General features: G+C 37.0%; 2 protein-coding genes across 2 annotated transcripts; both read right to left on the bottom strand.

Annotated features, from left to right (window-relative positions):
- Positions 1-6,303: 6,303 nt before the first annotated feature.
- LOC107188340 (brain-specific homeobox protein homolog) lies at positions 6,304-15,788 on the bottom strand. Its single transcript, XM_015576616.1, has 3 exons — positions 15,450-15,788; positions 13,824-14,076; positions 6,304-6,554 (listed from the first exon to the last, which is right to left on the bottom strand). Exons 1-3 carry the CDS (start codon positions 15,786-15,788, stop codon positions 6,304-6,306), a joined length of 843 nt encoding a protein of 280 aa, XP_015432102.1.
- A 6,594-nt stretch (positions 15,789-22,382) lies between these two features.
- On the bottom strand, positions 22,383-27,768 carry LOC107188339 (leucine-rich repeat neuronal protein 3-like). Its single transcript, XM_015576615.1, has 6 exons — positions 27,585-27,768; positions 27,085-27,350; positions 26,048-26,307; positions 24,972-25,263; positions 23,776-23,943; positions 22,383-22,709 (listed from the first exon to the last, which is right to left on the bottom strand). The coding sequence occupies exons 1-6, from the start codon at positions 27,766-27,768 to the stop codon at positions 22,383-22,385; spliced, it is 1,497 nt and encodes a 498-aa protein (XP_015432101.1).
- Positions 27,769-27,813: the final 45 nt, after the last annotated feature.

Below are 27,813 nucleotides of genomic sequence, written 5' to 3'. Positions count from 1 at the left end.
TAGAAATATTTTCTGAATTAGTTACGTGTATTAATATAAATATCTTTTCATATAGCTTTTGTGGTAATCAAGATAAATTAAACACTCTGTGTATGGTTCATTAAATATACTTACTTGTTTGTTGGAGCACACTAATAGAATTATTTTTCTTAATTCTATATCTTTAATCAGATTTTCTAAAGAGACCAGTAAATTATTGCATTTATAATAGATATGATTGGATGAAGTATCGTGAAAAGAAAATGTCATTAAAATCTGACACAGACTTTATTTTTTAAGTCTACTTTTCGTTTCTGTTTCATTATTCTTTTAATTTATGTTTTATGTGTCACTGAATTATTTTATTATTTAAGAAACGTTCGACTCGAAAATTTCAACGAGCTGTTTGTTGTTACAATATTATTATAATCTTATCTCATTATTTATTGGATGTTTGAGGTCTCCCGTGCCTACATGCTCGATAGTTACACTCGATTAGAAAGTTTCGTCGGCCCTTTGTGGAGACGTTCATAGATCTTATCTGCTCGTAAAAGTAATTTGATTTGCCGGGATTACAACGTAGACACAGGGTGCACGGCGCTCACTATAATTCCTCCCCTTTGATCTACCTATATGGCATACGGTTTCGTGTTATACACTTTATGGCCCGTAATGGGTTCAATTTAACGTTTAACTTAAGTTTGTAGATCAATCTCGACGATAAGAAATCGCTCCTTATATTCACAATCATTCGCTGTCACTTCTGTTCTTCTACTTCTGACTTGAGTTCTTTTATGAAATTAAAAACATTAGTTTACTAAATGATCTGTAAAAAAAAGTTACAATTGGTTGGAATCGCGAAGAAAATAGTAAAGGTCGCTTTTTACAACTTTTTAATCTTAGACAATAATGATAATTTTATAAATACATATCGAACATTTATGTTCCTTATATGCATACTGAAAATTTCATTGAAATCGGTTGATATAGAAACGAGCGACAGCCATCAAAAGTTGTAGATCGAAAGTCGCAAATACTGTGATTTTCAATATTTTTAATCGTTTGTATCTCATAGCAACGTCAACCGATTTTGATGAAATCTTCAACACGTAACCAACACAAATCATCGAAATATATTTATTAAATATTCATTACAGACTCAACTAAAAAAGTTGTAAAAAGCAACCTTAACTATTTTCTTCGCGATTCCGACCAATTGCAACTTTTACAAATTTCTTTTTCATACATCATTTAGTAAACCAATCTTCCCAACCTCACGAAAGAACTCAAGCCACATGAACCAATTTGAAAAAGGTTGTTCTGCTTTAAAGATTGTGCCGAATCTTTTTGTTACCCACGGTATATCATACTCGATTCTGCATTATGTTAACGTCCGTGGATGCATTAACATCAGAGTCTCTGACCTCCCGTCGTGACTTCGCGTTAGCCGAGATTGTACACACCAGAGACCGTCAGGTAGATCAGCCAGCTACCCTCCAACGTTTATTGGACTGCTGGTATCCCGGTGCCGGCGCATATCGGTGCCCGAACCCCTATGACGGAAAATAATGAAAGTAATAGGAACACGCCCACTGCATTTAGCCCGCTCAACGTCCCCTCCTCCCTTCTACACCGCTGGATATCGCCACGGTTCCAACCTCCCCTGTGCTCCAGCAGCCACCGCCTTGTTCATTCTCATCCGTCCCAGAGACCATTGGCCATTGTACCTGCCACTTCATTGTCCTTTATTTCATTATTTTTCCCGCATTCCAGACTGCACCACCCTCCCACTACGAACCGTACTGCGCCGCGAATCATCCCCCTTGTATTTACGCGCCGTAATAACAGACGTCTTAACGGAATCTAATAAACGTCATAAATGGACCGCCCGTGATCTCATTAGTTTACGAGATACTCGCTTTTTCGATCTCCACCCCTTTCACGCCGATGTCGTTCGCTTGAACTTGGATCCGCTTTGTGCTTTTGTGGACCTTTGGTACTTCCATCCCACCTCCCCCCCCCCCCACAGGCGTTGATCATACGGATGGTGGTTATCGTGATCTGAAGATCGTTCTGGAGATATTGGAAGTGTTGAAGGTTGGGAGTTTTGATTTAATGGTGATAAGTAGACTGCGGAAGTTTATGCGAAATTATATTTCTCGAAGTGATCTGTAAACGCAGATACGAAGATTGGATTTTATTAAATTTCTTAAAGATTTTATTATGGTAGGAACAAGACAACAATGTATTAGATTTAATGGTAGTTGTTTATATTTGTTGTTTGTCTAGAGGGTAAATCGTTAAAAATTATTACCTTGAATGTTTGTGAAATTAATGGAATTAATGTTAGCTCATAAGGAAATGACCCCAACTGTTCGACTTCGATTTTAACGGGGTTTTCTAAGATGATAGTGTATAGGTTCCTAATTATATACGTATGTGAAATATTAGGTGTAGACCCTGGATAATTGTAAAGATATAAACAATTGGAGTTACGAAGCTTCGAGATATAAGTATATTATGAATATAAGTCGGAACTTGTCGAAGTATAAGGTTGTCCGACTGATAAATTGGATTTTTGTTTTACTTTTCCTACTTCCATAAGTTTGACCTATGTTCATAATATATCTCGAAGGATCGTAACTTTAATTATTTATAGCTTTAGAATTATCGATTGTCACATCTAATATGTCATACATATCACTAGGTACTATCATTTACACTATCATTATACAAAACGTCGTTAACCCTTTAAATGTTTTATTTCATTTTAAAAATGTGCACTTATGTGCTTAATTATTGTTAAGCTATGACGAGTATACTCGAGAAAAGCAGAATAAATACATTTGCTGTAAAATTGAAATAGATCGAAATCTCGACAAGATAACTACATCATCTACATCATCTAAGGATCACCATTCCCCTATATTCCACTCAAAACACTGTCATCGGCCATATATTTGAGAATGTGCACCGTGATTTTGCCCCGATAATATGATTATAGACCTCTGTGCCTCTCTCTCTCTCTCTCTCTCTCTGTATCGCCGTGCACCCTATGTCATCCTTGCTTCCACCCATCTCTCTACCCACTCGCGTCTCTCTACGTGTCTGTACCTACGTTACGTGTACGTGCGTTCGTCTGTTGGACCGTCCTTTTCATCCCACCAGCAGCCCCCCACGGATCTCGGGCGCCGCAAGGGGGATGAGAACGCCGACACCTCCACCCTAACCCCCACCTTCCACCATGTACACGGCCCTGAACCGAGTGAGTAGCTACGCTCGGCTCTGATCCCTCGCAATTACTTCCCATTATCTGGGTATTAGGACTCACCCCAACTGGAAGCACGACGTGTCCCGCAGACTCCGCCTATGGCCGTGTGCCCGGAACCCGAAAATGCCTCGCTCTCTGCCCGTCAAGGCAACGTCGACGGCGTTTCCCCCCCTTTTCTTTCGAGACCCCGGACTCTTGGGCAACAGGTAGCTAAAAGACGTCCTCGAACGATCTGGGGAACGGATCGAGTATCGATTGCCTTATTTACGATCAGACCTTTTTGTAGAGGGGGATGTAGTGTACAGGGTGGACCACGAAACGTGATCAGCTTAGATTATTCGACTGCTAGCTGTTCGAACGAAAATTTTATTGGTTAGTACAGTAATGTTTCCGATGAGTTTGATTCACTCGGGTCCGCTTGAATTAGTTTTGAGAGGGGGATCACCTCGGTGGTGGAAATAACGACGTAGTTCGTGTCGCATTCATCGAGGAAAGACTGTATATATACATTCAAAAAGAGCTTTAAGATGAGTGTACCTCATTTTTTTGTCAACTTTTTTTCTATAAAGTTTTCAAAGTCACTTTTTAATTTTTTTACGCCCATCCCCGGGTACTGAGACGAATCCGGGAAGCATTATAACAAATAATGGTTTTTCTTCTAAAAATCTGAAATATCATTTACCTTAATTAATGTCAGCTGTAAACGGTGAAGAAACGATTGCTTAGTTCAATTTGCGATGTCTGCACTGATGGTTGAGGTAGCTTCTGCGTTTGTTGTAGTATCGAACTGAGACTCCATATGGCGCTTTATGCATTGTATCAATTTTACTAATTTAATTTGAATGATTAATATTTGAAACTATTTCAAAATACTTAAATGCAAAAAAAATTCACAAATACAGTGATTCTTCGTTTAGTTTTAGTTTTCTTTGATCGTTAATATATCTTTTTCTCTCTGTCATGATAATCTCCGTAAACGAATCTATAACCACCTAATTTTTTAATGAAAATATCATTTTTTGTAACTAAATTCGAAGTGATTAATTGCTCAGTATCAACTACAGTTCCACAAGACTCGTGTTAAAAATAAATTTTTATAACACTTCTTTTTCAATAATTTTATCGTTGACCTTGCGATTTTTTTATAGCAATCGAAAGTTGAAGCATTTAAGAATGTTCTGTTAAATTTTCAACTAAATTTATTATTATTAAAAATTCTCATAAATATAATCGACATTTAAACAAATTCACAGTAACTAAACTATCCAAAATCAACTTCACAGACATTCAAAATGATTGGCCATTTATTCTTCAACTTATTAATATTCGTGATTTAATCATCGATAGGGTGGCTCGTTGTCGATGGCCAGAAATTAAGCCGAGATTAATTGCCCGATTTCTTTGGCTCGTGGGTCACGTTAAGCTACCGAAAATGTCCCAAACGACGGGCAGGAAATGTCACGGTGCCAATTAGTGGGATGGTAATCTAGTAGAAAGGCACGTTCGTACTTCTTGACCCGAGACGCTACCAAATGTCAAATGTGACACTTTTCTGCCATCGATATAGCCATAACGTGCCCATTATAGTTCTTTATAATGGGAAACGATTATAATTGCATTAAAAAATTCTTTTCTTTTAATTAAGAGACAAAGTTTTAACATAAAAATGATTCATAATTATGTAATGCATTAATCATCGTGTTGACATTGTATAAAATTCATCATTAAGAAATGAAGGATTAATTAATCTGGTATTAAAAGTTAAAGTTGATCCTTAAAGTAAGATATTGAATCTCAAGTAATGTTCTAGTCAGTTTGACCCGAAAGCAAATCATAATTTTTATTCATGTATTTTTTGCAGAAATTTTTTATTTAACTTAGTACATGTCGAATGAGATTGAATTTCGTTTACGACGTATTTACCTCAAGAGTACACGATATGAAAGACGAATTAACTCGACTTCCCCAATTAACAAGTTAAAAAGAAAAATGTCAAATAATTACTGAGAATTTCGGCAACATTTTCAAGGTTTCAGGATATAAATAAATAAAATAAAAAATTAATGGTCAATTTTTTTCAGCGAAAGAAATTATAAATATTCTTTTTATCGGGGATCAACTAAAAGGGTGCAATTAAGGGTGGCAAAGAAATAGACGGTGTTACATCGTGACATTTTAATCCCAACTTGAACCACAAGCTAACTTTCTACTTCGCTATAAAAAGTGACACGAAACAGACTAGCTTTAATTACGGCATTTTGTTATAAAAAGTGTCGCGGGAGATCGATTAGCGAGTCATTTACACGTTTACACTTTCTACATTCTTTTTGTCGCTGATAAAGTTTCCACGGTGTCTCCTATCTTACACTATTCTCGTCCATTCACCCTTTTTTCTTTTCTTTTTTTTTTTACAGTATCTTTTTTCGATCACGAACATCCGTCATCACCGAAAGTTTCACATTCACCAGTCACTTGCTTCGTCCACTGATCACTGCTTGTTTATAGATTAAAAACAGAAGGGGACACTTCTTCGTTACACTTCTATTCTTTACAACGTACAACACAGTTCGCCAAGATTTTAATGTAATGATGAGAACGATTTTCATCGATTGCTTCCTCAAACATTAATTTCAAATTGTCCTTAACAATTATTGACTCGTTCTTAAATAAATTCACTCTCAAAACGATGTTCCATGGAATGATTTTAAGCTTCCTAAATGGAATATACGTGTCATATTCACACGAAGAATATACAATCTTCTAATTGCACAAAGAATCTTCTGTAACGAGATCACTCGTCACTAAATCATCCATCTTTAGGACGGAGAATACTACATTAATTATCATTTTCCAATTAATTCCCCAAAGTCCGTGACTGGAAGCTCAAATCTTCAACCCCCATTACGTCACTTGGACTTTCGTTCTCGTTAGAATTTACTTCTTCTACGATCTTCCATTTGCTTCAAAATTCTTCGTGTTTATTCAAGTTTCTTTATCGTTCGATCAGGCTGTTCTTTTTCTTTTCCAAGATCGTACACTGTGTCCACGTTATTTCAGCGGTGTTGACGTTGAATCGTTTGTCCGTGTTGCGACTGATGGGGTAAGGTAACTGGATGGGAGTGCGACATCTGATGGAAACTCGTCGGCGAACCAACACGTCTCGAGACGTGCATGTTGCTCGTCCGCGTCGGCGACGGTGTCTCGTCGCCCAGTACGTCGATCTCGTCGGAGTCGGAGTCGACTGGAGCGTCACTGCTCGCTCGTGACTCCCGGCCACCGGTTAGCGAGAAATCCACGGGTCTTTCTGTAAAACAATTCGAACACAATTACATTAACTTCTATCGAAGATTCGAAGTAATTTGATTTTATGTTTGTTCAGCCCTCTCCGTCCCTTATGCCAATTTGACACATTTTTCTCCTAAGAAATGATGTTAAAGTAGATTCAGCTGAGGCTCTGTGACTTTTTTTTTAAAGAGCTTGCAAATTTAACTGTTTATCTTTTCGTTATATTCATTTTTTACCACTGTGGCAAATTGACACTGAGGGACAAATTGAGTTGGGGAAATGGGGGACGGTTTAGGATTAACACTAGAACAACCTCAAGTATACGGATAAATATAAGTTGAAGTTACACACTTGATCTTGTAAAACGATGCAACACGTGATTTGAAATTTCGATGTCAGGGCGACATTGGACTCTAGTTTAATGATATTAAACAGCGTAAACATGGCGCGGCACGGGCAAAATTTTACCACAGGATTCGGTAGAATTTACAGTCCGTATTTTACACAGTAACTATAAATAATTGGCAGAATTTTAATGGGTCCGAAAGTGGAGCGGGAAGCTCTAAATTGAATCTTATTTTAGAAGTTTGTGGAAAGTAAAATAACCTTGCCGTCGATATTAAAATTAAAGAAGTTGACAGAAACGCTTTTCTGGCCTTTTGATTTAAAAACAAGGTAATTATTAGCTATTAGAAGACTGTAATCTTCATGTAAATTCAGAGTTTTATAGATCAATTTACGGAACTCAAATTATGTTAAAAATTTTTAACGAGTATACCCATGAACCGTTAAATTGTTAAATAAACAAACCATTTTGCCCGCATAAAACCAAATGAACCCACATAAACAAATTTCCATCAAAATTCTAGCAACAAAACCTACATAGGTACTTCAAGCGACAAAATCACTGGAAACATCCAGCACGCGAATCATAAGCCTGAACCACAAATCGGCCATTTTGTCTTCCCCAAACCTATTCAACTGCCCGCGTAATTACAATTTCTCCTTATACATTACCACGCAAAACCCATTACTCCGGCCAATCACAGAAAAGAGGTAGGAAACCATTCAGAATACTGTCCACAAGCGGATTGAAGATCGTTTAATTGAATTGGGTCGGATATATGCCGATATACAAGTATAAGGTCCTCGACAGAAGGGGGGGCGGGAGAGGTCTTGGTGGCTAGGAATCGAGAATGTAGGTCTGGCCGAGCACTTAGCCGATAATTGACCAATTTTCTCGAAGACCGAGAATCGAGAAGACAAGTGGTAAGATGGAGGGGGTGGGGGACGCGAGACGGTCGTAGGTAAGACGTCGAAGAACGGGACGAGCGAAGGAGATAGAAAGGGTGGAGGACGCAAGACAGAGGGGGTGGGTGCCGTAACTCCGCTGCTGGGGGGTTCCTTAGGCGGTATCCGTTCGAGTCTCTAGACGACGAGGCGGTCTCATCTTCTGCGTGCTTTCTACCCCTTACAAGTCCACCCCCTCCCTCTTTCTTCCCGGCTGCCAAGGAGATGTCTGCTAACTTCGTTAGCCCTTCCTACCCGAACGAAGCCATCTTGGCTACCGAGACCGAGGAACTTGGCGAAGGTTACGAGCAGATGCGCCGCGGCTCCGGGAATTACTTGAGATCGTGTCCTCCCCGCGTCTTGGCCGACGATCATTTACGGTGGTGGTCGACTGAAAGTTTAACCTCTTTCGTTCGACGAGTCTCGTTCCTTGTAGTATTTTACTCGACACTGCTTTCACTCGGTGTCTACTTTAACTTATCGAGAAACGTTTCAGGGGCAGATTATGTTCTGGACTTGTTTTAGAGGTTAGGATGCTTATGGTGATATACAGGGTGTCCCAAAATAGCTTCGACTCTCGGAAATTAGGGGTTCCTGGGATGATTTGAAACAACTTTATTCCTTAGCGAAAATGTTGTCCCAGGCTTCGTTAACGAGATATTACGAAAAAAAACCTCGACCAATCACAGCGCGAGTCTACTGGCTGAGTTCCCGCGGTAGCGTTGGCTACCAATCACAGCGCGTAGCGAATGCTACCGCGGTCGGGGTTTTTTGTTAATATCTCGTTAACAAAGCCTCGGGCAACATTGTAGCTGAGGAAAAAGTTGTTTCAAATCATCTCAAAAGTATGGGATCAGGTCTGATAATTAAGAAAAGAGAAAAATATTATTCTACAAAGATATATAGAAATGTAATATGATAAAACTGTGGTGATTCTGTAACTTTTATTATATCATAATATAAGAATCAGTTACTGTTCCATCAATTATGACCTCTGGTCCCATACTTTTGACTGGTACTGTGTATACATATGACCCAGGGATGTACAATATATCCCCATTTTAAATTAATTTCTATTCTGCACCAGATCTGAAAAATTATTGAAATACTGAAGTCTGTCCACTGCCCAAGAACTCTAATTGCACCGAGTCCATAAAAAAGTTTTCTTTTACGAATTCGCTAGTGCCACAATTTATTATCACCGTCGATTATACTACTTCAAATTACTCTGTAGTTTGAAATAATGAAATTACTACTCAAACATAGAAAGAAAGAACAAAGTGTATACAGCCAATAAGACACTGCAAACCTCCAATATTACAGATGAAATTTTTTATTTAGTTTCATTCGTAACGTCGTTTCGTTATAGTGTATTTAAAAAATACACATTTTATGGCTTCAGAATATGTGTCTGTGTGTTTGCATTACAAAAGAGAATGATTTTGTTGGCTCACGCGAGAAAGCGGATTCAATTGCTCGCAGATCGTGCGTCATTTAGTTCGCTGCGCCTATAATCCCGCGCCATTTTATAATGTACACCTGTGTGTACGTGTATAAAGCGTCGCAGTTATCACCAATTACTGCTACAGCCGTGCTCTATTTACACGACAGCGTTACCCTCGCCTTCGACACTGTTATTGATACGTTAATGCAATAGTATTGCAGTACTTGTAACAAAGTCTACTAACGAACACTTTCCGCCATTACGTGGAGCCGCTCGGAATTGATTCTGACGATGGCATTAAATGTCTCGTCTTATGGAATTTCGTCTGTAACGGTTATTAGAGTGTCTCAGAAAATATTTCACATTTATCATTCTTTGCATACAAGTTATAAATGGAAAAAGAAAATAATTTTAATTGGCAGAAACACATTTTATTATTACTAGACCGGGAATGATTCTGCAAATTAAAATTTTTATGGATTAACATATAAAACTGCAAATTTATTACAAATGTATTAATTGAACTTTAACGAATGGAAATTTATATATGACGGAATCGAACTTCAAAGTTTGTTCAATTATAAAACGTTTACAAATTAGCAATTGTTAGAATAAATAAAAAGGTGAACATTTTATGTGGCAGCTTATTTAACTTATTATCCTGTCATAAGTGTAAGACAAGGAAATGTAATTTGGATTATGTTTTGTAAAAGTACCATTGTTCCATACAATACTTTGAATAAATATATAAACAAATGATACATCAGGTATCATGAAATAAAATAAATAATACCATAGTATAATCAAATAATGGAATAATATAACGTAACGATTTTTTCGTATCATTCTGGCAAGAATGTCATTCAAAATTGATCGAGAATAAAATGTTAACATATCCTCCAAGAACTCAATTTTTGGACGCGAATAAGTCCTTCTATATTAGAAAATGTCACATTTTAGAAAGAATGATAAGGGAATCACGTTGTTAATATTTATCGTGGAAATCTGTCGTAACCTGGCAGCGACGGCTGATGGGATCAAGCGATATTCCATAAAATTTTCATTCAAAAGCTCTGCCAAAAATTTAATGGTCGATTAATCCTCCGAACGCCAATTTTACTTATGATTAACACTTTCAGTATGTCGAAACAATGATTTGTAGCTGCATTGTAAATCGAAAAATCAACATTGCGACTGTCTTGTTACTCAAATATCGCCTACATCTAATACGAGTACAATAAGGAAAAAAATGTTTGCTTTTTTCCACTTATTTATAAATTCTTTTTCCACGTCAATATTTTTAATTAATTTAAAATATTAATCATTGAAATTAAATTCACGACATACAACCCAAAACGCATGAGCTACCTTAAGTACTATGCAACATCCGTGGCCACATATTCCTATCAACTACAAACAGAATCATTTCTTGAACTTATCACAATGATAAAGTAAGTGTCATACTCTGTCGTTGTGACATTTCTTTTACAGTTAACTGTCCCGTACTAATAAAGATCGCGAGACGACGATGAAACTAATTATACGGATTCAAGGTCGTTGACGCCATTTATCAGGGATAACGCCGTTTTAATCCGGATACGAATCGCCGGATATCGTACGGCAAAAAGCGATCATTATCCAGGCAACGGCAGTTAATCATTCTAGTCCCTGGCGGGCTCGGTTACGGTCTGGTTAGTTAACTAAAGTTGCGTAATTTATTGTCAGCCGAATTTTGGTTGCATTATATGGTCCATTAGCTTGATAACCGTGGAACTATTTGACGTACACCGAAATTCCGACGATGGCCTCGGCCGCGCGCGCTCCAATGCAAATTGATAATCACAATTACGAAGTTTATACTAATAACGATTTAATTGCGATACACAAGCCGCGATCGACTTTTCGCGATTATTACTTTCGTGCATCCGGTGCCACGATCGAAACCGCCGGAAGTGGGAAAATCGTCGAGCGGCGAATTTTTCAGCGACGCTCTGCGTAAGTAATTTCGTTTTTGAAAATTGTCCAAGGAAGTTCAGACTAATATCACAGGATATAGTATATAATAATATACAGGATATTCCAAGAAGGATGTACTTGATTTTTTCTGTCGTAAGCTTTGTTGATCATTGTTTGTAGAAAATTTTGTTATCGTAGCATATTAAGAGACGAATGTTTTGGGAATAGTTTGTGTAAGTTAATCTTTAGGAAAAATAAGTCGAAAATATAGAATAACGTTTTTTTATTTGAGAGTTTGTTTTCGAGGAAATCGACTTTGAAACCTGCTGGATAAATGAGCACTTGAATGGGACTTATTGGCTAACGCGTCTGTTCATTGCATTCCATTTCTACTTATTGCTAGCAAGAATTACACGCGTTGCAGGTGAATCTTCAACTCTTATACCTACATAGTACCTTATGAGTTCTCCGAGTACCGTCCAAAAATACCTTGAGCAATACACGATCTTTGAGGTATTTATTAAAATTAACATGTTTCTCTTAAAAGTGAAGATATTTTCACTTTTTTTTTGTTTTATTATTCCTATCCAATAAGTTTTCCACTATTGCATTTATTTTCGTAAAAATAAAGTGTCATTCATGTGTTTAAATTATATTAAAATGGAAAGCCGATATATCAGCTCAGAGGTACTAAAAGGGTTAAAGTCGACTTTCTCAAAAACGAAGTGTCAAATGACAAAATTTTATTCAATGTTCTCGAGTTATTTTTTCACATAGAATCAGCCCCACTCGGTTGTGCAATCAGTTACATGACATCCTATATAATATACTGTATTCCAATAATTTTGAAAGTCACCTATAATTGTAAGTAAAACATATGGAAGACTTTAACTGGCTACTGTCATAATTCAGGTTACACCAAACACATTTTAATCACTACAAATTCACTCTATTATCTCAAGCCTGGTGTATCATTTACACAAATCTTTCTATGATACAAAAACCCAGATTAAAAAAAAAATTATTTGTCGCTAAATAGACACCTAATGAAAGAATTATTTTTCATTAAATGAAACCTAATGAAAAACATTTCACAAATTTCTGTTAATCTCATTGACATACTACATTTTATACATTGATATGTGCTACAAATGCATAAAATTCTCCGCCTATTTATACTGCAGGAACGAAGAATTTAAAAACCAAAAAGGGGGAATATTTTCCACGCACAAGCCTAATATAAAAATTTTCATCTGTTTCCTGTCTCACTGTCAGAATTACAAAATATGATTTATGGATAATTGATTATGCAGGACAGATCGTGCTGTTAATCCGAGCTAATTGACGCGAAACAGTGGGGCGCGCGCGCGCGCGTGGGTGCTGTTTATCGAAAAGTCGATACACGTGTTTAGCGGTAATTACGCATTGTGACGCGGCGGATACGAAATTGCATAGGTTCTGCAATCGCAATTAAACGCTTGAATTACCGAGGCAACGCGTGAAAATTTTAAGCGTCATCAAGTTTATAATAGGAGGCTAACTTCCGTTTTATCAACTATCGGCTTCCTCGAAAATCACAGCCGCGTGTTTCGCGTCTCTGATCGCGTATAACCTGGAGGATTCGCATCTACCCATCTGGCATCGAAATCTCTTCCTCGATTGCAGAAAATTGTTACTGTCATGATTATTGCCTTCCGTTGTTTTTTTTTCTTTGTAGTATTTAAGTAAAGTCAGATCGGTACAGATTTTTATTTCTTTTTTACGTTGCATAGACTCCGTGGCGTAACTATAAAACCACCCTTAAAATTTTCTATTCTTATGTATTGTGGTTAAAATTAAAGCGAACCAAAATCATGTTAAGAAATAATATTTCTCCAGAAACGGATAGATTATATTTTTTAGAAAAAAGGTGGTTCGTTTATATTTTAACCACAATACATAAGAATTGAAAATTTTAGGGTGGTTTTTGTGGTTATGACACGCAGTGTTATAGGTGATTAGGAACGAAGTTTAGTCTACATCATGATTTTTTAAGGTTAGAGTCGAGTTTTAATAAACATCAAGTTATTAAAATAAGCAAATGACTAAATATTGATTTCTTTTCAATTCCTTGTTTTATATTCAAGCCATTTCCACGCCATTGACTAGAAATGTGCATTTACCTAATATTATTCATTCACTGATGAAATCTCTATTTTTTTTCTTCCGAATTTAACTACATACATTTTTCTACTTTTTCGAATCGAAACCTATACGTTCTAAAAAAGTGTAGATATTAAAAACTCTAATTATCATTTGCCAAATATTTATTAATATTACTATCATTTAAAATTCGACTTTAATAGTTACAAAATCTCTTAAGTGTTCATTCACTGGATCTTTTGCCTTATTTTTTCCACACATTCCGTTTCTCTGTACAGTATAATATATAATTAGATCACGTTCGATATCTAACAGCTGTTTTTGAAATATGTATAAGGAAAATACAGATACGGGTCAAGAATGACCCGCCATCGACGTGTCGCGTCGTCGTTTACGGTCAGCTGTGGGGAGGATTAAACAAAGAAAAAAAATGGAAGAACAAAATATTTTACTCACCGGCGGGCGACGTGACGGAAACGGATTGGCCGGTGCACGGCTGATTGGAATTCTGATTGCTGTTGCTACCCGCGCTTGTGCTCAATTTCCTCAATTGTTTCTTGTGCTTCATCCGCCGGTTCTGGAACCACGTTTTCACTTGGGTCTCCGAGAGGTGAAGAGCCGCCGCAAGCTCGACCCTTTCGGGCGTGCTTAGGTACCTCTGCACCTCGAATCTCGCCTCCAAACCCGCTAATTGTTGATCGCTGAATACCTAAATAAGAGGCAAGAAACACAGAGCCTCTGAATAGAGCCACCCCATCCACTTATGTCGGTTTCAATGGCAGACACATTGGATTGTCCGGAATGTTCGTAATAATTCGTGGGTAGTGTCTTTATCACTTTAACGGAGAAATAAAATGTTAATTAATTTGGTGAACAATTACTGTCTTCAAGGTACAATGATCATAAGTAGACTGCGGATTTTTATGTAAAATCGCATTTCAGAAGAATGTTCATAAAGACAAAAACAAAAGTAGAAACTTCGTTCCTCCTTTAAGTATCTTATTGGGTTCAAAAGAAAATAGAAAACTCGTTGTATCTGACGAAAGTTTTGTTCTTCATTGTATTGCATATTATATTGTTTTATGTTATGATTCATAAGTATTAGGACACTTGATTCTAATAAAAATGACATATTTTGGACCACTTTCATTCTTTTAGATAAACGTACATGTTATCTATGGAACTTTAACATCCCCCAAACAGTATTTATACAGGGTATCCTAGTATTGATTACACAATCGGAGAGGGGGTGATTTTACATGAGAAAATATGGAATCAAATTTCCATGTAGAATCACCCCCTCCTCGGTTGTACCTAATCAGATTACAGTTCTATAATTTTGAATTTAAATATAATTTTTCTTATATAATTAAAAAAATAATTAATATAATTCAAATTTCTTCTACCTTGTTAATATAATTCATTTTGTTTCAATGGCATTAACATTATTTTACAAAATATTGCTTATCAATTTGATCCCAATTTACATAAATTATGAATCAAATATCGATGCCAGAGTATTTTCATCTTTTCTCACACCACTACGATTGTTTCACAAAATATTAATTGTCTGTAGCATCCTTTTGAGTGTCACACACAAACAAAATTCGAGAAGACGATATATTATCATCCCTTCCAATGGGTCGTTAATATTACCTTCCAAATTCTCATCATTTCTATTGTTTTATATTATTAATTATAATCATTCACAACCAAAATCTTACAAAATAAAATACTCTCAACCGTTCCGACGCCATCATCAACCCCGAGCTGAAATACTTAAAGCATAAACAAAAACAGACTGAAAAACATAAACAGACAGTGTTTTAAGCGAAATTTACATTGGCATCTAATTTACTACACATTTTATCTTATACTATATTACGTTCAATTATACTATACATATTGAATATATTACTATATTATACAATTTAATTTCGTATACATTCAGTGCTGGTAGTTCTAGTGTTAAAATTCTCTTTTTCCAAAAATCTGCTAAATGGGCCTTAGACCCCGTTTCCATCCAATTACAAAAGAACGAAAACAAAAGAATACAGGTTTTTAGAGGAATCTTTCGCTCACCGTTCGTGCTTTTCGTCGACGGCAGTGCTTCAAGGCCGCAAGTTCACTGACCCCCGGCACAACTCCGACCCCCATCGCGGTGTTACCAAAAAGTGGGCCCAAGAAGAAGGCCGCTGTTGGCGGGGCCGTCGGATAACCGGGCAACAGACTTGCGAATTGCTGGTAATGTTCATGCTGAATCCCGTGGCTGGACGTCAGATGTTGATGGTGAAGCTGATGGTGGGAATGCGGCGGCACTGTGCCCCGATTAAGAATGTCCTCGATCAGGAACGACGTTCTGTTCGCCGACGTGCCGTTCTGACCTGGCTGGGCCTGCTGTTGCTGACAGGTCGACTGCATTTTCGACAGATATTCTTGAACTGTGGCCCGAGACGCACCGAACTCGTTACATTCTCAACGGAAGACGTCGATGTTCTGATTAGATCACTGATTCTTCAGGTGAGAGGAATCTTCTTGAAGATTTACACCACAGGATTTATGTGATCAAAGAAGTTCCTTAGTTTCGAATACTTCTTCTCTTGTGAAGATGTGGTTTATTAGTTTTTTGTTTAGAAAAATGCTATTTATGGTTAATGTTTCACTAGTGTCATGAATTATTGACGTAAATTGACGGATAACAGTTCGTTTAGTGTGTACAGGGTATTTAAGGAACATTCAGGAAGTTCTAATTATGAATTAAGGTCTCGTAGTCTTGGATGGTTTGTAGAATGAATAATTCTTCGGTCATTAATCACTGGTGAGATTCAGTTAGGATTAGATTAGTGTTGCTACGAAGACGAATGTCGTGTAATGTATATCACTGGAAACATATTTCAATAGAAAGGAGTGTAAGTGTTGAGTTAACTCGTTTTTCAAGAAGCTATGTTAATTGACTTCGAACTAACACTTACTGAAAGTTTCCTCTACCCAGTTCCAAATGTAGTAACAAATTTTTTATTCGTAAACTGTGTACGGAACAGTTACAACAATTCAGGAGAGAATATATCTCCAAAGTTGTATTCTCAGAAAGTTAGACTTTTTCAATGCTACTTCCGATACAGAATTCCTCGCACCATGTTCACCAAGCACAAAGAATAGTTCAAGACGATCACATTCTGCGTAATCATACGTCGTTAGTCTTCATATATATTCAATTATACTATTTATGAAATAAATTCTGGAGGAGATATCCCAGGCAACAAGCTTCCTTTGACGTGTTCAACAAAGGTCCGATCTATCGTCATAAATCCAGTCGGATATCGCGACTTGCACAAACTTTCAACGAAACAGCAAGCAAGTTCCATTCAAAAAGAACCTTAACTGACAAATACCATCTACAACATCCACAAAATATTCAGTCCACCGTCGGAAGTCCACTCGAAACCAGCGTTCTCCACGAAATCTCAACGAGATCGAACTCTAACAAAACACTCTCAACCAACAACCATCTCCGATCATGTTCACCAAACAGTCCACCAGAAGCTCCACTAACAAATACCAGTTTTCCTCGAAACAACAACACACGGATCGATTCAAATACATTCCAACGAAGGAATCTTAACTACCAACTTCCTCCATACATGTTCACCAGACATGTTCCACCAAAAGTCCACTAAGTACCGTTTTCCACGAAACATCAACGATTGCACAAACTGAATCGGACTCCAACGGATGTATTGCGACCGATAAAATCCTCCATCCACAGTCACCTATGATCTGTCACCGTGAAATGTACTTTTTCCACCAAGAAGCCGCGTTCAATTAAGCCCGACCGGAAGTGCAAGCAGAAGCGAGACGGTCGTCCACGGGGCAAAAGTGACCGGGCCAGGCGTCGTTCGGTGACGTTCAGGGAGTATCGGTGCGCGATATTCAAGGCGATATTCAACCACCCCTTCCTCCCGTCGCTTCACTCGCGATCATCTCCACCCTCCACCCGCTCTAACTGGCCAAGAAGGAGAGTATAACCTCGGCGCCGGATACACGAGCCTCGAGTCCCGTCGGTATTGGCCGGCGTCGCGACGCTCGTCGTCGCAACGGTTGGCTCCGCGGTTTCGTCGGGGCGTTACCAACCGCGCCGTTACCATGGACACGCCAGAGGGTGAACACGGCGGATCTGTCATCCCCCTTTTTGGCACGGAACACCTCGGAACGACACGACGGGAGGGTGGAAGAGGAGGAGTAGGGACACGAGAGAGGATAGACGATCCTTTCTACATATATCCGTGGATGACCGTGTTAGGTTGCGCATTCACGTTGACTACTGCACGATAACGGCGCTCACGCGTGCACTTCTGAGGTGGCTTTTCCTACCGCTTAAATTGTGTTTCGTTTTTATCCCCTTCCCGTGTAGCGATTTTCCAGGTGGTCCATTTTTTTCTCTCTTCTCTCTTTTTTTTGGTTCTAATGGTTTTTAATGGATTCCAGTGGGGGGAGTGTTTTGTTGGAGACGTTTAGGATTTAGGGGTGGGGATAGGGGGATGAAGGGTTATTGTTGGTGAAGTTAATAATAATAGTAACGTTTTTATTATAGATTATGGAATTAAATAAGTGTTGAGACACCAGGCTGTGGTAGAATCGGGTTTGTAGGCTCGTTATCACTTTGACTACCACGTCAACCAATAGGGGTTAGGTACCATTATGGGTGACGTGTACATTGCAAAGAGGCTGGGTGATTTAAATACCTTTAGAAAATTATTGCGTAAAATTGATATCGCAGTATAATTGAAAACAATACCCACACCCTTTATAACGAGAACGTATATATTTTTAACGACTTGTGACTTAGAAAAAGGAAATAAAGTGTGTCTGACTACGTGTGACCTTTTTCACTGTGGCAGTCTACGTGTTACAATAAATACTCGACGAGTGTTCGAAGGCTCCTCGACACTAAACATTAAATATTTCATAAAGTAATGGCCGTTTACGACTGAAATAAATATCATTTGTTTATCAAATATATATCAAAAATATACATCAAGATTTAGTCGATTGAATGATTTTGAAATAGTTTTGTATTCGTTTGAAATAGAATATTTTTCTGTTTTTATTCTCAATTGATATTGATATAATATTGATTACAGAAAATATTTCAAAAAGAATTACAGTGAATTATGCTTTTGTGATAAATAGGTGAGACGTACACAGACCGTTGTTTATATTCCTCTAATGAATATTACACATTGCAGAACTGAACTGAAGTAGTATTTATCTATTACAATTTACTAGTTAGCCACTTAAAATATTATTATTAGACACATTACTTTTGCTTAAAGAACCTGTACTAATATTATTTACCATTTTATTCACGCACCGCTACAAACTGGCGTAACATTATCTAATATTGATTCTCCTATAATGTCGTCTACATTCGCGTTCTACGTAAACAAATATATACCAGCAACACCGTAGTACAGTCCACAATTATTTGATTTATACGAAAGTAAACGAATTTAAAAAATTACTATGCAATTCCAACTATTCTCGCGGGTGAACGAAACCGATTGGTAAACAATTGAAAAGTATTCTGTTCGTTGATTTTCATCCAGGTCTGTTCGTCGAATGTAGCCACGATTTTTTTTTCATTCACGTCAGTATTGATCCCCCACCGAGCTTTCGCATCGAGGTGTACGAAAGCTTTTCGCAAGTCAATACATCTGTATCGAATCTTGAAGGGGGTAGAGAATGCGGATCAGGAGGAGCAGGAGCACCGGATTAGATTACTTATCGGACGATGTATACAGCACGTTCAAAATGGATGTGTCGGTGTACATCGATGTACCTTTACCCTCTGCGCCCCGTGGCAGGGACCACCTTCCGATCGACAAGGTTATTACGGCATCACGGTACTATCTTCCTGGATATCAATTTTCAAAATAATGTTAATAATAATAATAACAACAATAATGTCTTGACATGACATTGCATAATAGAATAAATACAGTACCGTACAAAATTATAACAACTTGACTATAATAATTTGTTGAAGATCAATTTCTTTGGCATTTTCTGTATTAATTAACTAAGAGTAATTCTTTGAAGATCAATTTCTTTAGCAATTTCTATATTAATTAACGAAGAGCATCGGTTTTGTTAAGATTATTTATATTTAAAACAATAACGATTAAAGAAATCCATACTCTTCGTTAATTAATACGCCGTGCGTTAATAATTACGCCGAAGTTGTTGTAATTTTGTTCGGTACTGTACATAATACTGGTTATAAATTTTAAGATATCAGATGGTTAGAAAAACCTATTCGCAAGACGCCTGTTCTATTAATATCAGATAGGTACATCATGGATCATTTCGATAGATTAATTTTTTAATAATTTTGTATTCTTTCGGAATAAAATAGGTATTATTTTAGTCTGTAATAAACAATTTTATTTATTTTATGCGCTAGGGTTTAGTATTAAAATAATTCTTGGTACACAGTCAGCTAAGGGTCTTTCAGAGAAGGGTCTATCAATAAACAGTCAATTTTATTTCAGTTTCAATTTATTCTCACTTAATTTCAGTATGAACATCAATGTTTGTTTGTGCTTAACAATATCTTATAGACCTCTCAAGACTACGCTACTTTAACTTAACCTATTTTTTCGTACAGATAATATGTAGATATCTATTCAATGTCATCAATAATTTTGTAATGGTTCTTAGAGTTTCTTTCCCACCCGGTAAGCGTCCTAATATTATATTTACGAGCTAATCATATGCATTTAAAACATTGCGACAAACTTTTTTGGTGAACCATATTATGTGTTCAAATGCAATTCCATCCGGAAAAACTTACGACTGCTTAAAGTATTTTTATACAAAATCTAGATTTCTGATAATCCTCTTACCTAAAGTTTTTGCTACAAAATCTAGATTTCTAATAGTACCTACTCTTGTCTAAATCAAATTAATAATATTTCTATTGATAATATTTATTTATTACAAAAAAAATTTCTGTTGCCGACATATTAAACATGTCCAAGTGAAACGACAGTACGGAATCGTGCAAAAACATTCGAGGCCACGTCGCGACCTGTTTAGCAAAGCGTCTACGTATAATGACGCAATCATCCGTAAAGCTGGACCCGTATTCATCCCTTATATTAGAGGGCCTCTGCTACGGTGACGTCGGAAGGGAGAAGAGGCGCGTGCCGGCATTTAGACGGGGTTGCTTCCGCGATTATTGAGTAAATTAACGTCCCGGTAATTGTGTTACCGACGCGTGTCCATTCATCCGCCCCGTCGTTCCCTCGATGGTGGTCGACAATCCATGGCCAGACCCCGAATGTCGACGTGGAAGCCAAAAACCCCGTCCGCACGCTTAACGCTGCCTGAAACTATCCCTACGGTGTGTCCCGAAAACCGCTTCCCCGGCGACAGCGTGATAGGGGAGGGGGGCTAAATAAACCCTCGAGAGACTTGTTAGACCAAAAATGAGCACACGATTTTTACCTCGAGATGGTACGGGATGGTAATCGACAGCCGTGCATCATACGCTTGGTTGTGCATCCCCTAATTGAAACAGTCTTTCGACCCTTCGACAGATTCTTTTGAACGATCCTTTAATAGATGTTTGCTTCAAACGATTCCTTAAGAAATTTTTTTGAACAATACTTTGGCAGATTTTCTTTCAACGATTTCTTTGAATAGTGTTAATGGACTTTTTGGATTACCGCACAGAAAGAAAAGGAAAAAAGAAATTCTTCGATTTGTCCCTTATTTTGGGCATTACTGATGATGTTAATATATCAGGCAGCCTTATAATTAGATTTTTCTAGTTTGTAATGTAATAGATTTTTTGGAATACCCTACAGAGAGTCTTTTATAGTAGAAGCTTTGTTTGCATTTATTCAATAAAAAAAATAATGAAAATTATTTTATGTCTCGAGTAAAACACGAACACTTTATTATAAAAATGTTTGAATTACATAATGATTAAGTATACAATACGAATACGAAAATATTGATATGTTGTGACGTATGATTAACATAAATAAAAACACTTAAATGATTAATACATTCTATTGAAATAATTATATTTAAATTATTTATGAAGAATTAATGGTACGGTTTCCAATTATAATACCGTTAATGCATTCCGTACAGCCGCGAAATTTTAGGTTTCCAGTAACAGTTTGATTATTAATAGAAACTCTTAACTCGTACTACGTGACAGACACAAAATTTTAATGGAATAGAAAACTATATAGTAAAAATTAACTTTTAGCTGTGTGTTGGAATAAGACATTCAACTAATAAGTCTTCCTATAATAAATATATTGTTCGTCAATGCAATATTTCAAAAAAATCTAATTTTTTCAGTTTCATTTAATAACTCAGCTTAAAAATTGAAATATTAATTATATTGTTATACCACTGACTCTTGACTTTTTAGCACTATTACCGGCATAACACTATAAGTTAAAAATGATATGAAACAAATTATAATTATTTTGCAACAATGCACTCTTTTTTCCTAAAGTATAAAAAGAACCCTCTAAAATGTGTTAGTAGAGCTATGGCCCACGTATGGGCCATCTATCTCAAGTCAGAGCTTCCATGCTCCATAAATGACGCATACAACAACGAACACGTTAAATACACTCTACACCCTACCACGTGTGCACACTGACTTATAAACTGTTACATCTACTCGACCAAATTATGTACCAAACTACGAATTTTATAAGATTTCAGAATTAAGAAACCTCGAGCACAAAAGGATATTAAAAATAAAAATAACAAGGGCACCTAAATATGAATTGCATAAAATTTGTTACGCTCAATTCTTATTTCGAAAGTATACGAACGAAATTTACAAGTCACTCTATAAACAAACATTTGTAACTTTTGACAAACTTTGGTCACGAGAAACAGTGTCAATCAGCTCGTCTAACTCGTCTGACTCGTCCTTTTGTCTTTTCTGTCGACTAGATTCAATCAAGAAGAATGGACGACTCAGATGTCCTCGTCGTTGGTGGCTCTCTTGTAGAAGGCGCGAGAGAAGCTCGCTGGACCTTGATTGCCGCAGAAAAAGAATCCGCGACGCCAAAGGACGAATAGGGTCAGGCAAACGGGGACCGCGAGGATCAGACCGATCAGCACCCCGACGAGGATCGTCGCGTCTTTCTCGGGCTTCGCTCCATAGACGTCCAGGCAACGGAGCTTCCGATGGGCCAAAGACGACAGGTTCTTCCCCGCGTGTTCCGTAGGCGCTGAACAGGTGAGCGTGTTAACGTCATCTCCCATTAACTTCTTTCCATATTTCGGTAGCAGAGTTCCAATCTGTAGGAAAATATATATTACTTAACCCGCTCACTGCATCTTTTTGGTATCTTATACTACAAAAATTTTTTTAACAAAATCAAAAATAGTGCTTTTGATTTTTCAACACTTTTCATTTCTTAAGAAAAGGAATTTTATTCTGTATTACTCGAGAATTCTCGAGAATTTATTGGTAATAGTATACAGGAGGTCCCAAAATAGGTGTAAGTCCTTGAAAAGGATGATTTCTCGGGTGATTTGAAATAACTTTTTCCTTAGCGAAAAAATTCTCCGAGGCTTTGTTAACGAGATATTAACGAAAAACCCCGACCAATCAGAGCGCGAGTCTGCCAGCTGAGCTCCCGCAGTAGCGCGTAGCCAACGGTACCGCAGGAGCTCAGCCGACAGACTCTGATTGGTCGGGGTTTTTCATTGATATCTCGTTAACAAAGCTTCGGAGAACTTTTTCGCTAAGGAAAAAATTGTTTCAAATCACCCTAGGAAACAACCCTTTCAAAGACTTACAACTAGTTTGGGACACCCTGTACATCTTTAAATTGAATTCAATTTTGGTGCAACTAGATATGTAAATCAGCGCTGTCCAAAACATTTATCGGTTGAAAACTCTAGTTGGAAAAAATTAAAAACCCTACAAAATGCCGAGATTACGAATTTCTTATTGAAATTTTGCAGCGACTAGATTTTATTTTTACAGTAACAACATATTACCATAAGTATTGTCCTTGAAATTTTTCAGATTTTTTGTTGAGGTGCTTTTAGAAAATTAAAAGCATTTTCAAGAGTTTTTAGTCCATCATTTTGATAATCCGAAGTGACAAAAGAGAACGGTGTTTCTTTCAAATGAACTAATTTCGTTACGAGGAAATAATTTCTTTAGGATCAGTTCCTATTTAAGAAAACAATGATTTTAAAATCTTGGAGAAATTGTTTCTCGATAACAACAATTGCCCATTTGTAAGGAACATTCGTCCACTTCACATTTTTTTATGACGTCGAATGCAACGGAGACGTACGGATTGTTCCGTTTAACCGAGGCACCGTGTATAACGTGATTGTCCAAACTTACCAGATATTGATTATCGCAATCGCAGCTCCATTTGTTGTTCATCAAATCCAATTCTTCGAGGTTGTCCCATGACGCGCCCACAAGGTGCACAGGCAAATATCGCAGTGCGTTATCCGATAAATCGAGTTTCTTCAGTGGTGGCCACTCAGGTTGCTCTGACTCCTTCGTCTATGGTCATTAAAGGGATAATAGTCTTTACGATCCAGTACCCCATTAAACGGTACCGATTCTGCACGCCATTTTCACGCGTCTCAATCGAATCCTCGCCGTTATAAATCGCGATTCAATTACGTTCGAGGGAAAATATTATAGAAAGGAAACGTAACGCCTCTACCTATAGGGATTAATTAACGGCAATCGGTTTCTTCAATATTAGATTCTGGTAATAACTTCGACAGTCGAATCGAAGAAAGACTCGACATTCTGTAATTTTTTTTGAAAATATAATTCCTCTATTTTGATAAAGGTGACTAGTGACAGTATCGAAAATGCTACAATTATGTGACACTTGAACCCTTATCAAACATTTGCACAACGATTGAGGGGTTCGTGTCAGAGATAACATTTATCAAGAAATTCGAAAGTGGAATTAATAGCACTTCCTAATTGTTCAAGTTAGATACTCATTCGTGAATTTATCGTCAATGACAAAATAGCCAGTGCTGCATACTATATTAAAATTTCAATTGTTTTGCAAAAGATTATTTTACACAGACTACAGTATATGTATTTGCTAAAAAATCTTTCTGCGCCCACGCTATTTACAGGACACTAAATTGATTTTATAACAGAACAACCAAACTCCTCATATTTAATTTTTGTTGCCATTAACAATTGCGGTACATCGAGTTTCAAACCACTTGTTATATTTGCTGCAAGTTGTTGAAAAAAATGTTCCCTCCTTAAACATTGTGTATCTGTTATACATATATTTATATATGTTCATCTATTCGCATATTTTACGAATTTCGCACTTTACAGCATCTATTCTGAATTTTAGCATTTATTTAGCATCTATCGCAAAATGCTAAAAATACGTGTCTGTAGTCATGTGTATAAACTCATTAGATTGTTTTATAATCATGAAACCTGCTAACAAGTCACGAAGCTAAATCGTGTGCAATTTCCCCCATAACTCGAGTCAATTCTTTCAACTATGCAATCGTAATTAATGCAAAAAGAAAAATTATAGATACCCGAGTCGCTAGGGCGTATTCGTCGATCGTTTCCAATTTCGGGCAGCTTTCTATACGCAGGTGTTCCAGCGCAGCCAGGCCTGAGAAAGCACCTTCACCGACCACTGTCAAATGCGGCATACAACAAAGACTCAACTCCTTCAGTTTCGACATGTTGGGGAACGAGTGACTTTTGTTAATAATTTGAATCGGATTTTCGTCCAGATAAAGGTACTCTAGAGACTCTGCCTCACCGAGGGCGGCTGGGGGCGTGTTGAGTCGATTGCCGCTTAAGTTCAGCTTCTTGAGGTTCCTAGGTAAAAAACGAAATTTTAATACAGGTGCCAGAAAAGAATTACAAACGTCTTGTTTGACACAATTAAAGTTTGTGGTGCAGTTCCAAAATTTTCATAGAATCCGAAACTTAGATGAAAAATTCATACTCATTATGAACAATGTTTAAATAATTCAAACTGATGTTGCAATCATAAAAAATATAGAAATTGAGACCGTGACCGAATGTTATACCGAAACTAGGACCCAAACCGTATATTAAAGTTGAAAATAAGCTTGACCCTGAAATCGAGTACAAACCCTGCCCGATCGTGAAACTAAATGCAGAACTGAACCGTAGGTGAACCCCGAAATTAAGCTTGAGCCCTGAAACTGAGCCCAAATCCTATCCCAATCCTGAAATCATACTCAAACTCTAGTCCAAAATCGAATCTAAGATTAATCTCGAAATCGACCTCAAGCTCTAGCACGAGTCCGCCATTAAGCACGAACTTAAAATCATGATCGAAAAGAAACCCGAATCCTAGCGTGAGTCCGAAAGTAAGCCCAAGGTCAAAATGAAACCCGTGTCTGAACATATGGTCTCCGTACGAGTTTTTCTCCATAAAAATAACTATTCTACGCACAGCGATATCTAGTGCTCTTATCAGCACAGTCAGACCTATTGAATCATTTTCCGTTGTTGTATCTATGTATAAGTAGAGTATTAGTACATGCTTCAATATCGGAATCGATTGTGTAGTTGCAAACGATATTAAAGCGAACATATTCGGACTAGCCGAGTGTACAGCAGAATTACATACCTGACGTTGTAAAATTGAGTGTCCGGAAGTGACTTTAACCCGCAGTAACTCAGATTCAGCTCCTCTAATTTTTGTACGGAAGTGATTGCCAGGGTGGTACGAATATCGATTTGCGTGAACAAATTATGGGATAGATCAAGTACTTTCAGGTTCGACATATGCTCGAAGAGATCCTGATGCAGGGAATAAAGGCTGTTATAAGCCAGCCTCAACACCGTCAGGTTTGCTAAAGGCTCATACGCTGTCGGTGAAAATCCACCCTAAACGTATTAGGAATTTCCAAATATTAATTTAATTTAAAAAAGAAATATCTCTTATTGGATTAAGTCGGAAATAACTTCCGTCATAAATGGCAAACATTCAATGAATAATAATTAAAGATTAATGACAATGAAAAATTCATAAATTTAACACTGTTTGTCAAATTTGATAATAACGAGGAACATATAGTTGATAAAAAATAAGCATTAATTGTTTTCGATAAAAACAAATTTAAAACATAGAAACGGAAGGTATTTATTACTCAACGATAATTTAATTGTGCAAGAACATAATTGACTACTGTGTTTAAAATAATTCAAGCACAACATATCCATAACATTTTGCATTTATTCTCTTGTAAACTATCCCTTATAAAAATAGAATAATAATCATTCTTCAAAATTAATGCAATTTTAATAATCATCATTCAAACAAAATAATTCTTCTTTTTGGTTCATTCATTGTTGGAGATTCTGCTGCGCCCACGCAACAATATTTATATTTTATGTTATATCTGTGCATTATTTCCAACACTGAAATTCATTTATTTGCAATCTAAGTAATAAATTTCTTCGTAAACGAAACTTTCAAGATAACAGCTGTGACTAATGAAATATTATACACATAGATCATTATCGTATATGTTCAAACTAATCGACTTTGGTATAGTGTAATAGTTCGGCGTGTATTAATAAACAAAACTACGACGATACCATAAAACTCGACATTTTAGTTCATTTTTGACAGTTTTTATAGTACAGAAAATTGCAACATACCTGAAACGCATCGGGTTGCAAATTCGCTGCAGTAAGGTTGTTATGGCTCAAATCTAGTTCGGTGAGATTGATTAGCTTCATGAATGCGGCATCGTCGATTTTCGTGATCTGATTCCCTTGCAGAACTAATTTATTAATAACAACCTTTGGAAAAGGAGTCACGTGTATCAACAGGTTCCCCATAAAGGACATTACGGACGTGTTCCGCCATTCGAAATCTTCGAAATGACCGATCAAGTTTCTGTCAGTGCAATTAACCATGTCACCTGATGCATAAAGAGTAGTTTCAAATTTTCATTACGCGTTAAAAATTATGTATCAAAAATACTTTATATTTTTCAGTGTCTAATATATATAAATATTCTTCATTCAGCCACTAAGATTATAAATCGAAAATCTTTGTAACGTTGAATATTTAATATACTGTCTTATTATTATCTCTATCAACGCGTTGTTAGTGTTCATAATCCTGCTCAAATACGTTCACAGTATATATGTACCTGTACAATTGCAAACAGTACACAAACTCGGAAGTTTAGGTGCTACTGTCGCCACCGTTTCATTTTTTTCATTTTTTTCAGTGGTCGTGTTGTCCGTGGCAGTAGTGTTAGCAGGCTTCGTAGTATCCTCGCAATGCACTGCCGAAAAGACGATTATAAATACAAGTAACAATCGATGATCCATGTTTCCTCGTGAGACCAGTAATCGTAGAACTTCACACCGAGAACT

The sequence above is a fragment of the Dufourea novaeangliae genome, unplaced genomic scaffold (assembly GCF_001272555.1).
Source record: "Dufourea novaeangliae isolate 0120121106 unplaced genomic scaffold, ASM127255v1 scaffold124, whole genome shotgun sequence".
Taxonomy (NCBI): domain Eukaryota; kingdom Metazoa; phylum Arthropoda; class Insecta; order Hymenoptera; family Halictidae; genus Dufourea; species Dufourea novaeangliae.
Note: the sequence above shows the minus strand (reverse complement) of the source record. Positions and strands in the feature narration are given on the sequence as shown.